The 16,657-nt window shown below is 34.3% G+C and overlaps 1 protein-coding gene across 9 annotated transcripts in view; it reads left to right on the forward strand.

Moving 5' to 3' along the window:
• Positions 1–16,657, forward strand: part of Nt5c2 (5'-nucleotidase, cytosolic II) — a 92,100-nt gene that overhangs the window by 21,303 nt on the left and 54,140 nt on the right. For 8 of the 9 annotated variants that reach the window (XR_003581985.3, XR_003581984.2, XR_003581987.2 and 5 more), the window contains exon 2: positions 463–587. Coding sequence is in view for 2 of the 9 variants with exons in the window: in XM_027929883.2 (XP_027785684.1) it covers positions 487–587 (101 nt within the window). In the remaining 7 variants the exon portion in view is untranslated. Of the gene's footprint in view, positions 1–462; positions 588–3,523; positions 3,616–16,657 lie in introns of those variants that run through there. The other variant, XR_011707289.1, reaches the window with a different exon arrangement.

Below are 16,657 nucleotides of genomic sequence, written 5' to 3' on the forward strand. Positions count from 1 at the left end.
TGGGCTGGGGATGTGGCTCAAGCGGTAGCGTGCTCACCTAGCATGCATGCGGCCCGGGTTCGATCCTCAGCACCACATACAAACAAAGATGTTGTGTCCGCTGAAAACTAAAAAATAAATATTAAAATTCTCTCTCTCTCTCTCTCTCAAAAAAAAATTATATATAATCACAAACTGTGGTCTCAGTTCCTTTCTAAAATCTAGGATTATATTTAATGATTGCTGGTAGCCATGCTTATTAATTTGAAAGTAATGTATATGAATCTGGATAAAAATTACCATGTGAAATTATTTTCCTAAATTTACATAATTTAGAAGTATCAGTATATTTTCCTATTTAGTGTATGTTAATAAATAATTGTATTAGGCTGTGTGCAAGCTGGAGTTTTTCTAATATTTTTTAAAAATCAGGTATCCTTATACTGATGGCAGTCTTAAACTATTGTTGATTTTCTTTTCTAGAATTTGGCATATAATTAAGGTAAAATGACAACCTCCTGGAGTGATCGCTTACAGAATGCAGCAGATATGCCTGCTAACATGGATAAGCATGCTCTGAAAAAGTATCGGCGAGAAGCCTATCATCGGTAAGTATTTTTTTGGTTAATTCTCAAACAACTTCATGAAGTGGGCACTCATTATCCTCGTTTTACAGATGATAGAATTAATGTACAAGCAAGTAATTTACCCCAAATCATAGAGCTAGTTTTTGGTTCATATACAAAGTCCAGACTTTGAACTGCTTTGAACTGCCATACTGCTACTTACATCTACTAACGAAATCCTTAAAGAAGTAGCTGCTAGAAAATTGCACTTAATTTTTTTTTTTTTTTTTTTTAATTCTGAGAATTGGATACAGGGCATTGTATATGCTAAGTAAGTATTGTACCTCTGTACTGTATCTGTAGCCCTTCTTAAAATTTTGAGACAGGATTTCTCTAAGTTGCTCAGCTGGCCTTAAAGTTACAATTTTCCTGCCTTAGCCTTCTAAGTAGTACGGGCAGTCATACCTGGCTTTTTTTTTTTTTTCTTTTTTTGAGATGGGTTCTTGGTATGTTGCCCAGCTGCCCTTGAACTCCTGGGCTCAAATGATCCTCCTGTCTTAGCCTACCTAGTCTGGGACTATAGTTTGTGGGCCTTCACATCCAGCTGAAAGTGAAATTCTTTTTTTGGCACTGGGGAGTGAACTCAGGTGAATCTCCAGGCCCCCCCTGCCCCATTTTTTTAAAACATGAACACAATATCTTTCTTTTGTTATTTATTTTCATGTGGTGCTAAGGATCAAACCCAGTGCCTCACAAGCACTCTGCCACTGAGCCACAACCCCAGCCCCGCCCCAGCCCTTTTTTTGTATTTTATTTAGAGACAGAGTCTCACTGAGTTACTTAGGGCCTCACTAAGTTGCTAAGGCTAGCTTTGAACTTGTGATGTGTCTGCTTTAGTCTCCCAAGCTGCTGAGATTACAGGTGTGTACCACCATGCCCAGCAAGAAAATATTTATTTGGTATTGTTTTATATATTTAATTTTGGTACTGGTGATTTAACACAGGAGCACTTTACCACTGAGCCATATCCCCAACCTTTTTTTTTGAGGCAGGGTCTCACTAAGTTGCTTAGGCCCTAGCTGAGTTATTAAGGCTTGTCTTGAAATTGTGATGCTCCTCTCTCAGCCTCCCAAGCTACTGGGATTACAGGCATGTACCACTATGCCCGGTGTGGTATTGTTTTTAAAATTATTTATTAATAGTTGGTTTTACAGCAGGCTGGTGATACTTACCTCATTATACTTACCTCATGGTATCATGGTATGTAATTGTGTAGCATTTCTTGGTCTTAGGCTACTGTTACTCCTCAAACTCTGAAAAAGTATAAAAATTTCTGGTTTCCATCAAGACTCTAGATCAGTGAGTGGGTATTGATTCTTTTCTGTGTGTGACATGTTGGTGTATGACATGGGAATTAAAGTGAAAAACAGCATTTATGTGTGTCTGTGTAAATAAAAGACATACACATCGTTATATAGAGGCATTCTATATTTTTTATTCAATTATTTTCTTAGTTTTATGCTACAAAGTATACATTTGATTAGGATGTGACTTTTTTTTACAAAAAATATTTTTCTTTAGTTGTAGATGGACACAATGACATTATTTTTTTATTTTTATGTGGTGCTGAAGATCAGACCCAGTGCCTCACACATACTAGGTGAGTGCTCTGCTACTGAGCTACAACCCCAGCCCAAGGTTGTAACATTTTTATCAATGAAAACAAAGGCTAGAATTATGCAATGAAGAGGGATCACCTAGTAAACATTCTAATTGTATTTAATATACCATAGACTGGATGCTTTTCTGACTCATTTAGAATGGTATTTCCTGAAGGTTTTAGATGGCCTCTCCACCTACATTTTTTACATAGTAGGGTGCAATATGAAACAGTAGAAATAATAGAAAAAGCATCTTCAATTGAAGTTTTTATAAAATAAAAAATTAGGTTCCAATCTATTTTTAATTTTTAAACTATTCATTCATTCATTCATTTTTGTGGTACTAGGGATGAAACTCCAGGGTGTTTACCTCTGAGCTACTTCCCCAGCCCTCTTTAGTTTTTGAGACAAGGTTTCCCCAAGTTGCCCAGGCTGTCCTCAAACTTGCAAACCTCCTAGTTTGCTGGGATTATAGGTGTGCACCAGTGTGCCTTGCTTTATTTTTTAAATTGACAAAAATTACATGAATTAATGGTTTAAAAAATGATGTTTTAAAAAATGTATATTCTGTGAAATGGCTAAATAAAACTAACACATACTATCTCACATACTTACCAATTTTGTGTGTGTGTGTGTGTGTGTGTGTGTGTGGTGAGAACACTTAAAATCTACTTTCTTACCAATTTTCAGGTATATAAGACTTATTATTGACTATAGTTACTGTGTTACAGTACTATAGTTCAGTAGATCTCAAACTTATTCCTCCTAAAAGTATTTGTTTTTTTAAAAATTTTAAATAGAAGTAATTTCGAAGAAATTTATTTTAGTTTTCTAGTTAAGTCCATTTATATTCTGTTTCTAAGATTTTTTTTAAAGACAATTATTTGAATTGGTAATTTGCCACTGATTAAATTAGGCAGTCCATGATGAATCTGTACATTGTATGTGATAGTTCCAAATTTTCTTTTAGAAGCAGCTAAATATTCTTAGTTAAGTAAAATGAATATCTAACAGCTTTTTTTCTTGATTAATATTAGTCTTCTAAATTACAATATGGAAATATAATGGTCATGTGTCATTATTAAGAAATTAACCTTCAGAATGTATGACTGTTGTTCCTCCTTCATTTCCTTATTATGGTTGTTCAGTTTTCAAGACTTGAGTGTAATCATCAGGCCAAACCCTTCATTAGAATATGTTTTGCTATATAGTCAGAAGATAGTCTGAGCTGCTTAGTCACCTAAAGGAGGCAGGTTAGAAAATTATTTCTTTAATGGTTCTGTGTTTAACATCTAGAAGCTGGTAGTGGTCAATACAGATCAGAATTTGTATTTACCAAATCCAAGAATGGAAAAATTAGATTTTTCATCAGCTCTTCACATTGACTGTGCCCATGATGCTGAAATCAGGTATTTGATTTTTACTTTTTTAAAGTTCTGATTCTAATACAGCTAGCTTTCTCTAAGGCAGTGAATTGATTTTTTTTTTCCTTAATGAACATAGCTAATGAATTCAGCAGTGGTTTTTATTCTGTTGAACTGAAATTTGATAAATAATTAGGCTTATGAATTTCTTGCTAACCAATCTTTTGCCTTATTTTAAAATATATTACAATTACTTTAAACTTTTTAAGACATTTGTATATTTGTGTGAAATTTGTATGTTTATCTGAATTGATTGAAATTTAGGCCTCTAAACTCATAGCAATCTTTATTTAAACCTGTTGAACTATAGTTTCTTCTCAAATTTATTATATGTATTTAAGGAATAAAAATTTGTATGTATAAAATAATTTTGTAATACCTATATACAGATTGATATACTAGTAGATTTAAAAATGTTTATAAAGACTGTTTTTTTAAAACCTCAAATTAATAGCATGTATCAGGTTACATGCAGACAGAAATGCCAGGTCATGAGATAATTTTTGATTTCTTTCTCTCATAAATACTGAAGGATATCATATGAATGTTCAGTTTTTCTAAAAAAAATTGAGACATATTTTGGGGGGTACAGTGATAATTAGATACATACATGCGATATGCAATGCAATAGGGATAATTAGCATTTGTGTCTTCTTCAACAATTAATTCTTTGTGTTGGGAGCCTTAGCACTCTCTCCTATAGTCTTTTGTGAAATATGTAATAAACTTGTAAACTATAGTCACCCTACTTTGCTGTAGAATGCTAGAACTTATTCCTTTTATGTAAGTCTATTTTGGTACCTGTCATCCATCCTCTATACACCCTCCACCTACCCTTCCTAGCTTCTAGTGACCACTATTCTTCTCTTTCCTTCTATGAGGTCAACATTTTTAGCTTGCACTTGTGAGTGAGAGGGTGCAGTATTTATCTTTTTGTGCCAGATCAGCCATTTAGCTTTTTAATTGTCATCAATAAGGTTGACTTAGCTGTCATTTTAGTATGATATCAAATATTCAAATGAGTAAATTGTTAAAATTTCGGTAGCCATTTTATAAGTTGAAAAATCACATGGAAAAACTAGATCCTCAGGAATGCTAGGGAGTCATGTTCTTTCTTTGGTTCTTTATTTTTTTAGTTTTAGATTGACACAATATCTTTATTTCATATTAATGTGGTGCTGAGGATCGAACCCAGTGCCTCACACATACTAGATAAGCACAAGCACTTTACCACTGAGCCACAACCCCTGCCCCTCATGTTTTTAAAATAATCCACAGATGGAGGATGACCTATTAGAATAAGAGTGAGGTAGAACAGCAAAATATTGTTAAATGTTTTTTGTCACTATATCATTCTACTGCCTTGATTATTGTTTCCACATTCCTAAGGAATGGCAGGTGAAGACTCAGAAACTAATAAGTTTTTTTTGGTGATTTCTTCCAAAATATTTTATGAATGGAATACTTACTTTTGAGCAGTAAAAAGAAGTGAAATATTTTTTTCCCATAGTTTTATTGAGGTAAAATTGAAGTACAATAAAATGCACATATTTGCAGTATGCAATTTGATCAGTTTTGACTTGTATGTAACCAATACAATCAATATAAACAGCATTTCCATTACTTTTTTAAAAACTTTGAAATTATGCAGACTGTTTCCTGCATGATTTATTACATTGGAAATCAATCACCTTAAGATATATAGAACCTTACCCCCCCATGTCAACTATTTCAAAATTAAATGGCGCACTTATAAATATCTCAGAGGTCAAGGAAGAAAGCAGAAGAAAACTAAATAGAAAGTGCTTTGAACTAAGTGATAATAAAAACTTAAAATATCAGGATCTCTGGGATGAAATAGTACTCAGATAAACATTTATAACTTAAATTACTTGTATCAGAAAGAAGCTAGAATAATAAATTATTTTCAAATTATGTAGTAGTAAGGAAAAAATAAAGAATAGGAGAAGAAATATATGAAATACAAAAGAAATAATAGAGCTAAAGTTTGATAAAAATCAAGTAAGAAAAAAAGCAAGAACACAAAAATTAATGTCAATGGAAAGGGAGCTATCAAAATAATCCTACAGATGCTAAAAAATGTATTAAGGTAATATTACAGTTGTATGCCAACATATGTGGTATAACACAGTCCATACAAGAGAAGGATCTGCGTGCTGTTGAGAAGAAAGTGTATTCAGTCATTCATGGATGACATATTCTATATAAGTCTGTTAAATCTAAATTGTCAATTGTATTTTGTACTTCTATAGTTTCTTTATTTAGTTTTTGTTTGGAAGATCTATCCAGTGGTGATAGAGGCATGTTAAAGTTACCCAGTATTATGGTGTTGTGGTCTATTTGATTCTTGAGATTGAGAAGGGTTTGTTTGAAGTGTTTGGGGCATAAATACTTATGATTGTCAAGCCTTGTTGTATAATCCCTTAAGCAGTATGAAATGGCTTCCTTTGTCCCTTCTGATTAACTTTGGCCTAAAGTCCACTTTATCTGATGAGGATAGAAACCCCTGCTTGTTTACACAATCCATGTGAGTAATACATTTGTGTGTGTGTATATGTGTGTGTGTGTGTGGTGCTGGGGATTGAACCCAGGGCCTTATGTATGTGAGACGAGCACTCTACCAACTGAGCTAAATCCCTAGCCCCATGTGATGTTTTTTCTCATCTTTTCACCTTCGGTCTGTGGATGTCTTTGCCTATGAGGTGAGTTTCTTGGAGATAGCATAATGTTGGGTCTTGTTTTTTAATTCAGTCAGCCAGCTGTGTCTTTTTGTTATGGGGATTGAACCCAGACACACTCAGCTGCTGACCCACACCCCCTGCCCTTTTTTATATTTTATTTAGTGACAGTGTCTCACTGAGTTACTTAGGGCCTCACTAAGTTACTGAGACTGGCTTTGAACTTGGGATCCTCCTGCCTCAGCCTCCTGAGCTGCTGGCGAGATTTGGATTTTTAAAAAAGAGTTATACCAGTGAGAGTAATGGCTAACAATCCAGTTGCTTTTCCTTTTCCCCCACTCCTAAGTTATAGTAATTCTTTAAGTGCTTGTGTATGACAGACAACAATCCTATCATATGTTATCTCTTTTCCATAGATGGAAAATCAGAGTTTACAGATAAGTAATTTATCTCCAGTTCCGGAAAATGGAGGAATTGGAATTTAAACCTTTTTTCTGGCTCTGTTTCTCTTTCCATTATGTCATATGCTCTTCTGAATAAAGCTGAAAATAATTTTACTTTGAATGTACAGCATGTAATAGTGTTTTAATTATTTGGTGACTAACTTAAACATCTTAATAATTAACAGAAAACTTTATGGTAAGATATTTAGGTAATATTTAAAGAGATAAATGGTTTCTTAAAATTTAAGTAGTATTTCCTTAAGGTGTATATGTTTTGTTTTTAATTTGAATCACCACTAGGATTTATTTGCCATCTGAGTGTTCTTAGACTTTAGCCTGCTTGTTTACATTTCTTCTCCTGTTGTTGTGTAATCCCTATGCATTATATTGGTTAGGAGGAAGGAATGTTGCAGATGTTTTTTTTCAAGCTTCAGCTTGCTCTGAGATTTGAAATAAATACTTTAGAGCATTCTTGATATTTCCCTCATATGCCAAAGATATGTAGCTATCTTTTCACATGAGCTGAGAATTTCAGGCAATTGAGTTTTCCCTAAGAGCAGTTAATAAAATTAGAAAAAAAGACCTCAGTGTGGAAATACTTAGTTTCATCCTATAATGTGATCAGCACATAAATACTTCCTTTTCTTGTAGTTCATATTGTTCATTTTCTAAGGGAGGAAATAACTAATAATTAAAACATTAAATTATTTTAACACACACACCCCCACCCCCCGGAATAAACTGAAAATGATTGTGACTGACTAGGGCTGTTTGATTCTGTGATACATTGTTTGTGTACTGTTGGAGGGCCTCATTAGGGGGTAAATTTGCTTTTTCTGGGTTTGCCAGTAACAACTACTATTTTTCACGGGAACTTGCCATTTGGATTGTCTCTTTCCTTAACTGGACAGTCTTAAACAGTTCAGACCATTAGTTATTTTTCCTGGTCTTCATTTTTTTTTTTTTCCCTATTAGTAGGATTTCAAGTATTTAAAGCTAAGAATATTGGTCACAGAGATATTGCCTTGTTAGGGTTCGGCATTGTGCCCGAATTTGTTGGGCCTCTCAGGGCCCGAGTTCTCTGTGCTCTAACAAATAAGCTACAGTTCTCAAGAGATCAGTGGAGCTTGTTTGTTGATCCTGTATTCTTATTCCGAGGAAGTAGATCTTTAAGAATGTCTAAGGAAGGGTAAGTGAGTTTATTTTTCTTTCTCATTTTCTCAGTGAAGAGCTGTCATGTCATCTGAGTGTACTGGAAAATTAATAAGCAATGCTGTCAATCTGGGAATGGGGTGGAGGCAGAGATTGAAAGAAATTCAACCCAAAAGCTTATAAGTGGCTCATGTGTAATCTGTTGTAAAACTATTGCTGTTTTTAGAGACAGCATTGAGGATGGGTAATCTTAATAGGAATTTAGTAAGATAAAAGTACCCCTTTTATCCTATTATAAGCTCATTTTGCTTTTTTTTTTTTAAATGTGTTTTTAAAGCATGGAAGCAGACAGTGGTGGTTTACCCAAGAATTGAGTGAAGTTGAAAAAATTCAAAGGCATCTTAAAACAAATTGTTCCTTTAGGAAATGTGAAAGATTGAGTGAAAATCAACCTATGATTTTGTTTCTGGGAAGTGTAGGCAAAAAATAATTCAAAGTAGAATTCCCTGTTTCTTTTTACTTGATAATACAAAATAGTTCTGTAAGGTATTTATATAATTTTATCTTGTGAGTCTGAATTATTATGATTTTCCTTTTTTGACCATTATAATAAATTAATGAATTCATACTGTAGATTATTTCATGTCTAGGATTAAAGCACAACTAGACCTAGTTAATTTTAGAGAGACATTCTCTTTGGTTAAGTAGGACAGAAATATCTCAAAAGAATTTTTAAAATTACAGTAAAATTTTAATTTTTATTTTGTCAGAGCTTTTCTTTCTCTGGTTCTTTTGTTGTGTAAGAAATTCTGAAATGGTTCCAGAGCTTATGATTTATTTTAATCAAATAATATATTGATTATGGGCAAATAAAACTGGCCCACTTTTACTGCTTATTATCGAATAGGAGAACAATCAAGGTATTCATAATTTTGTATTATTATTAGACATCTCAACAATTTTATGGTTTCTCAAATTATGAAAGGACTGTATAATTTTGGTTTTTATGTTTTTAAGAACTGGTTATGAATCTATAGTTGCTAAATAGTTTTTATGATAGGAATTGTCACAGATGCTGCATAAGAATTGTCACAGATGCTGCATATTTGTCAGTCTTGTATATATGGTTGTTTGTAAAGCTAATTTATAGATTTAAGATGAACTATAGTTCTCGATGAAGTTAAAATTCCTGGGAAGTAATTAGTGCTAATTTTACACTATAGTAAATAAAGTATGTCAAAATTGTGTTGTTAGATCTGTAGAAATCAAAAGATACTAAAAAGGCTGAGATATTCTTTTATCTGTAGGGTCCCATTGGCAATTCCTTTATTATCTGAATAATCATCAAATACATTTGAAGTACATGGATTATATAAATGAAATCAATTAACTTTAATTCTTTAGAATAGGGGCTGGGGATATATAGCTCAGTTGGTAGTGTGTGCTTGCCTTGTATGCACAAGGCCCTGGGTTTGATCCCCAGCACCACATACAAAAAAAAAAGAAGAAGAAAAGTGAATGAATAAATTTTGTGCTATGGGATGAAAAGTATTTTTACATTTACTGCTTTTAATTGTGTGACATTTTGTAGTCTTATTGTTTCATATCTATGAGATTCCTTCAAAGTAATAGGAAGAGATTGTTACTAGAGTTAAGTCACCAAGGACTATACAGGCATGTCTTGCATAATGATGTTTTGGTCATTGACAGACTACATATCTGATAGTGGTCCCACAAGATGATAGTGATGTTGTAGTCATCATAAGACCCAATGCTTTACTCATTTTTTTTTTTTTTTTGTGAAGCTGGAATAGATTAACCAACTTTGATGCCCATAAAATATAGCATATATAATTATGTGCAGTACATAATACTTGGTAATGATAATAAGCAATTATAATACTGGTTTATATGAATGTGATGGTGCATGCCTGTAATTCCGGCTACTAGGGAGGCTAATGTAGGATGACTGCATGTTTGAGGGCCAGCCTTGTGAATTTATTAAGACCTTGTATCAAAAATAAAAAAGGACTGGGGATGTAGCTCATGGTAGAGTGCTTGCTTAGTATGTATAAGGCCCTTGAGAATTCCCAGTATTGAAAGGAGAAAAAAAAAGTGACATGATTGGTGATTGACCTGTATCATCTAGATTTGTGTAAGTATATTCTATGATGTTCACATGATGGTGAGATCATCTAATGTTTTTCAGACTGTGTCCCATTGTCAAGAGGTGCAGAACTTTACTTGAGCCTTATGTAAACCCAGTATTAGTGAAAAGATAGACATAAAGATCATGGAACCAAATATGGAGATATATATATACACGCATATGCTTTTTTCAGCAGTGAAGCTAAGGCAGTTTAGTAGTAAGATATTGGTGTTTTAAACAATCCTTACATAAAAATAACACAAATGGATCATAGACCTAAATGTCATCTTTGTCACCTTGAATTTGGTTAAGATTTTTTAGATAAAGTATCTAAAAGACAAAATTGATAAGTTGGCTTTCATAAACGAATAAAAATGTCACTTTGAAAAGACACTAAAAAGGAAAGTAAAAGGCAAATAACAGTCCTGGAGAAAATATTCTTAATATTTTGAGAGGAAAAAAATATATAAAATATAATTTGGGGTGGCTACTGGGGATTGAACCTAGGGGTACTTAACCATTGAGCCACATCCCCAGCCCTTTTTATTTTAATTTTGAGACAGGGTCTCATTAAGTTGGTTAGGCTTGCTAAGTTGCTGATCTTGAACTTGAGATCCTCCTGCCTCAGCCTCCCCAGTCACCAGAATTACAGGTGTGCACCACCATACCCAGCATGTGCGTTCTCTCTCTCTCTCTCTCTCTCTCTCTCTCTCTTTCTCTCTCTCTATCTCTCTATATTTTTTTGATAAAGGTCTTTTATCCAAAATATATGAAGAACTCTTATTATAACATAATAATAAGACAACCAGTTTAAAATGGCAAAAATATTTGAATAGCTATTTTCTTTTTTTGGGTGACAGGGATGCTTGACCACTGAGCCACATCCTCAGGCCTTTTTATTTTTTATTTTGAGACAGTTTCACTAAGTTGCTTAGGGCCTTAATAAGTTACTGAGACTAGCTTTGAACTTGAAATTCTCCTGCCTCAGCATGGCTTCTAGCTTGAATAGATATTTCACAAAAGAAGGTTTGGTAAATACATTAGCACTGAAAAAGTACTCTTATCATTAGTCATCAGGGAAACAGATAAAAACTACAATGAGATACCACCACCACATGCATTAGAATAATTAAAATTAAAAACACTGACTGCAGTGGGTGGGGAAACTCTTGCCTAGCTTGTAGGAAGACTTGGGTTCCATCTCCAGCATTGCAAAAAGAAAAAGAAAAATAATAAAAATAGATGGATGTGGTGGCACGTGCCTATAACCCAGTGACTTGGGAGGCTGAGGCAGGAGTATCATAAATTTGAGGCCAGCGTCAACAACTTATCAAGACCCTTTGCAGCTTAGTTAGATCCTGTCTCAAAATAAGAAAATAAAAGGGACTGGGATGTATGTAGCTCAGTGGTAAAAGCACCTTGGGTTCAATCCCTAGTATCCCCCAAAATTAATAAAAATTAAATTAACCCATTCTGATAGTGTGAAGCATCAGGGATTCCCATGCATTGGTATGGAGAATGCAAAGACTTTGGGCAGTGGTGGTTTTTTTTGCATTTAAAAAAAAAATATATTTTTTTTTAGTTGTAGATGGGAACAATATCTGTATTCTTTTTTTTTTTTTTTTACTTATTTTTATGTGGTTCCAAGGATTGAACCCAGGGCCTCAACATGTGCAAGGCAAGTGCTTACCACTGAGCTACAACCCCAGCCCTTGGCAGTATTTTTTTTTTTTTTTAATGTTTTTTAGTTGGACACAATACCTTTCTGTATTTATTTATTTATATGGTGCTGAGGTTCAAACCCAGTGTCTCACAAGTGATAGGTGAGTGCTCTACCACTGAGCTACAGCCCCAGCCCTTGGCAGTAGTTTTTAAGTTAAATATACACTTACTCTATATGACCCGAGGGTTCTTCTTTTGTATATTTACCCAAGAGAAATGAAGGCATATGTCCACAATGATTGTGATTATTCGTAGCAGCATTATTTATAATTGTCAAAACCTGGAAGCAATCCAAATGTCTATTAACTGGGTAGATAAACAAATTATGGTATGTATATATGTGTGTGTGTGTGTGTGTGTGTGTGTGTATACAGAAATGTATATGCACATACATGTAGACACTACCTACGTACATAAACATAGTGGAATACTCAGAATTATGATACATGCAGCAATATGGATGAATCTCACAAGTACTAATGCTAAGTAAAAAAAAGACAAACATACAAGTACATAATGTTTGAGTCCATTTACATGAATACTATAGTGACAGGAGGCAGAAATCGAGTCAGGCATGATGGTGCACACCTATAATCAGCATTTTGGGAGATTGAGGCAGAAAGACTACAAGTTCAAGGCCAACCTGGATAAATTAACAAGAACCCATCTCAAAATAAAAATTTTTACCAGAGGGCCAGGGAATGTAGCTTAGTGGTAGCACTCCTGAACATCTCCTGTACTAGAGGTGTGTGATGGGGAAGCAGAGATTAATAGTTCCTTAGGACCGGGGATTGGAGGCCTTATTACATAAAGACATGAAAGAATTTTTAGGATCAAAGGAAATATTCTACATCTTGATTGTGGTAGTTGTTACATGAATGTACACTTTTGTCGAAACTCACCAAACTTTACTGGTCAAATCAGTGAATTTTATTTATTTGACTCATTAATTTTTATCTTTATTTTTTTCTGCAGTAGGGTCTCACTGTGTTGCCTAGTCTGACTTCACACTCCTGGGCTCAAGCAAATCTCCTATCTCAGCCTCCTGAGTAGTTGGTATTGCAGGTGTTTGCCACCTTGTCCAGCTACTTTTATTTATTTTAATGGGCAGATTATGACTCAATAAAGTTAATAAGGGAATAAGACTTCAGGAGTTCTTCAATTTACTGACTTAAAATTTTATAAATAAAAAGTTTGATTATTCATCATGCAACTGAATATCTTTGGGAAAATATGGGCACTCCTAGGGTGTGTAATGTGATATGCAATGTTCAATCAATGTCATAATTCAACTAATCTAGAGTTTTTAGAAATTTTTTTGTGTGCATTGTGGGGACCAAAGCCAGGGCCATGTATATGCTAGGCAAGTGCTCTACTACAGGGATATATCTCTAGCCCTAGAATGTTTTTATTAATAGAGCTGATGTTCTTTTGGTAAAAGGCCAAAATGAATTTTATTATTATTTTTATTTTAAATTCTAGGTTTTGACATTTCTCCCATTGTAGGCATGCAGTGTACTTGTTAATTTGGGTGTATGCATACATGGATAATTATATTTCCTTTAATTTCTGTCACACAAAATTCAATCTTATGCTACAGTTATTAAATTATCCTCTATATACTAGTCTTTCACAAATTGAAGGAAAAAAAGTGAGAAATAGTGGAAAATGGGGAAAAGTGATTGGAAAAATCTATATTTAGTTAGACTGAGGTTTTAGAATAGTAAACATATTTTCAGATGTTCTGATATCATCTCTAGTTTTTCCCTTAATGTGTGTATTGGTTCTTGTTTGTTAGTCTTCTGTTTAATTTTTTTCATTTCATTTTATTTTGTTTAGTACCAGGGTTTGAACCCAGTGGGGCTCTATCACTGAACTATATCCCAGCCTTTTAAAAAAATTTTTGAGTCAGGGTCTCACTAAGTTGCCTAGGATGGCCTTGAATTTGCAATCCTCCTGCCTCAGTCTCCCAAGTAGCTGAACTGAATAGCATGTACCATTGTACCTGGCTAGTCTCTTATTCACTATCATCCTGTTTCCATTACAACAGTTTCTTCATTTGGAATAAAGAAATTTTAATTTTAATTGAACCCAGAGGTGCTTTACTATTTTTTTAATTTACCAACCCTTTTTATTTTGAGACCAGGTCTCATTAAGTTGCTGAGACTGGCCTTGAATTTTAATTCTCCTGTGTTGCTGGTATTATAAGTGTATACCACCACATCCAGCTCTTCTTTCTTTCTTTTCTTTTCTAAGTATACCAGAGTTTTATTTAAAGTAAGTGAATTAAAGTAAGTGAATTGGGAATTATAAATCTATTGACTATATTGAGATATAACTTTTAACAATATCACTGTTGTTCTTGTATTCCCAGACATGAATAAATATCCTTTTCCCTAATTAATACAAAGGAATGTAAAATATTTTTAAAGTTCTAAAATGAGCCCTCTTATAAACCATCATAAAGTTCTTCTTTCTTTTTTGATTCTTTCATAGTAGAGATTGCATGAGCTGTCTATCACTAAGCTACATCCCTAATCCTTTACTCCCTCCCTTCCTTTTTCCTCCCTCCCTTCTTCTTTTTCTTTTCTTCCTTCCCTTTCCTTTCTTTCCTTTTTCCCTTTCTCTCCCTCTCTTCCTTCCTTTCTTTCTTTCCCGCCTGCCTGCCTGCCAGTCAGCCTGCCTTCCTGTTTTGCTAAATTCCCCAGACTGACCATGAAATTTTGATCTGCCTGCCTTGGCCTACTGAGTCCCTGATATTACAGGCACGTGCCAAAGGTACTCAGCATATTTTATCTTTTTGTTTTTTAATATTTATTTATTTTTTTTGTAGTACACAATAACTTTATTTATTTATTTATTTTTATGTGGTGCTGAGGATCGAACCCAGGGCCTTGCACGTGTGAGGCGAGTGCTCTACCGCTGAGCCATAACCCCAGCCCATATTTTATCATTTTTAAAGCTACACATTGTTTCCATACTTAAACATCTCTCTGAAATTGGGTTGTGTCTAGCAATATACCATCTAGAATTCAAGTTGAGTTCTTCTTGACAGGATTTACTTTTGCTTCTTTCAGTCATCTGAAATAGTGTCAGTTTTCCTGGTAGTGTAAATTCAGACCACAATGTACAAGAGGTACCTATTCAAATTCCTGGAAGTTTTTCCTGCTACCTGGGATTCAGTGTCAGGGCTGAGATGTTTGCATTTCTTTGTGGACTTCTTCTGTGTTGCAGATGTATTTCAATTTTATCCGCTGTCTTTGATATAATAGCTTTATGTGGAATCTCCTACTAATGCTTGGTGACTTTTCTTGGTTACTTTGCCCCCTTATTTATATACAGCATGGGTGAGTTTTAGAGTTGTTGGCATCTTTCATCTAAATCATCTTAAATTTTGTTCTGTATATGCTTTCATACTGACTTTTCTCTGGAACTTTTAAATATGAGTAAAATGGGTATAATTAGTTCATGTTTTATCTTATAAATGATGATTGTTGCTTAGACTTTAAAAGCATAGGCTGCTGTTCTCCTGGCTTCCACTGTACAAAATCCCCTTTGAGGATGTTCTTCAAAGAAAAAGTTAAATTAGTAAGAAGTTACTGTCTAGAATTAATGAAAATAAAAACAAATGCAACTAAATTATTTGTTTTTATAATCTCTTCCAAATTCTCTAGTGTTTTTATACCTATGGTATTTAAGCTTTCAACTTTTTTTGGTGGGAGGCAGGTACTGGGGATTGAACTCCAGGACACTGGACCACTGAGCCACATCCCCAGCTCTATTTTATATTTTATTTAGAGACAGGGTCTCAATGAGTTGCTTAGAGCCTCACCTTTTCTAAGGCTGGCATTGAACTCAAGATCCTCCTTCCTCAGCCTCCCGAGCCACTCAGATTACAGGTATGCGCCACTGCACCTGACTTAAATTTTCAATTTTATTTATTTAAAAAAATTTTTTTAGTTGTAGAAGGACACAGCACCTTTATTTTTATTTATTTATTTTTATTTGGTGCTGGGGATCAAACCCAGTGCCTCACACATTCTAGGCAAGTGCTCTACTATTATGCCACAATCCCAGCTCCTAAACTTTGAATCTTTAAGAATCCATTTTATGAAGTTCTTACCTAGAACATTTTTTAGATTACCAAGCATATTTCTTATATACATTTATTTAATTTATTTATTTATATGTGGTGCTGAGGATCGAACAAGGCCTCACACATGCTAGACGAGTGCTCTACCGCTGAGCCACAACCCCAGCCCCCCAGGCATATTTTTTAAAGATTTTTTAAAAATTTATAGATGGATACATATCTTTGTTTTATTTTTATGTGGTGCTGAGGATTGAACTCAGTGCCTCACATGTGTGAGGCAAGTGCTCTGAGCCACAACTCCAGCCCCCATTACCAAGCATATTTTTTACTGAAGGATGAAGACATAATGGCAGACCAAGGTCTATTAAGTTTTTTAAATAGCATTTTTATTGAGATAAAATTACATACCATTCCATTTATCCTTTTTAAGTGTGTAATTCAGTGGTTTTAGTATATTCAGAGTTGTGCATTCAGTACTACTAATTTTAAAACATTTTCATGATCAAGGAACCTTGTACCCATTAGCAGACACTTTCCATTCTCTCCTCCCCACTGCCTCTAGCAAACACTGCTATTGTTCAGTTTAAGAATTTTTAGTTCAGGGCTGGGGATATAGCTCAGTTGGTAGAGTACTTGCCATGCTTGCACTAGGCCCTGGGTTCAATCCTTAGCAACACACACACACACACACACACACCAAAAAAAAAAGTTTTTAGTTTAGTTACATATTGTGTTTGCTATTTGCAAGACCTTTCTATTAGGTGTTGGA

This window comes from Marmota flaviventris, chromosome 4 (genome assembly GCF_047511675.1).
Source record: "Marmota flaviventris isolate mMarFla1 chromosome 4, mMarFla1.hap1, whole genome shotgun sequence".
NCBI classification, from domain to species: domain Eukaryota; kingdom Metazoa; phylum Chordata; class Mammalia; order Rodentia; family Sciuridae; genus Marmota; species Marmota flaviventris.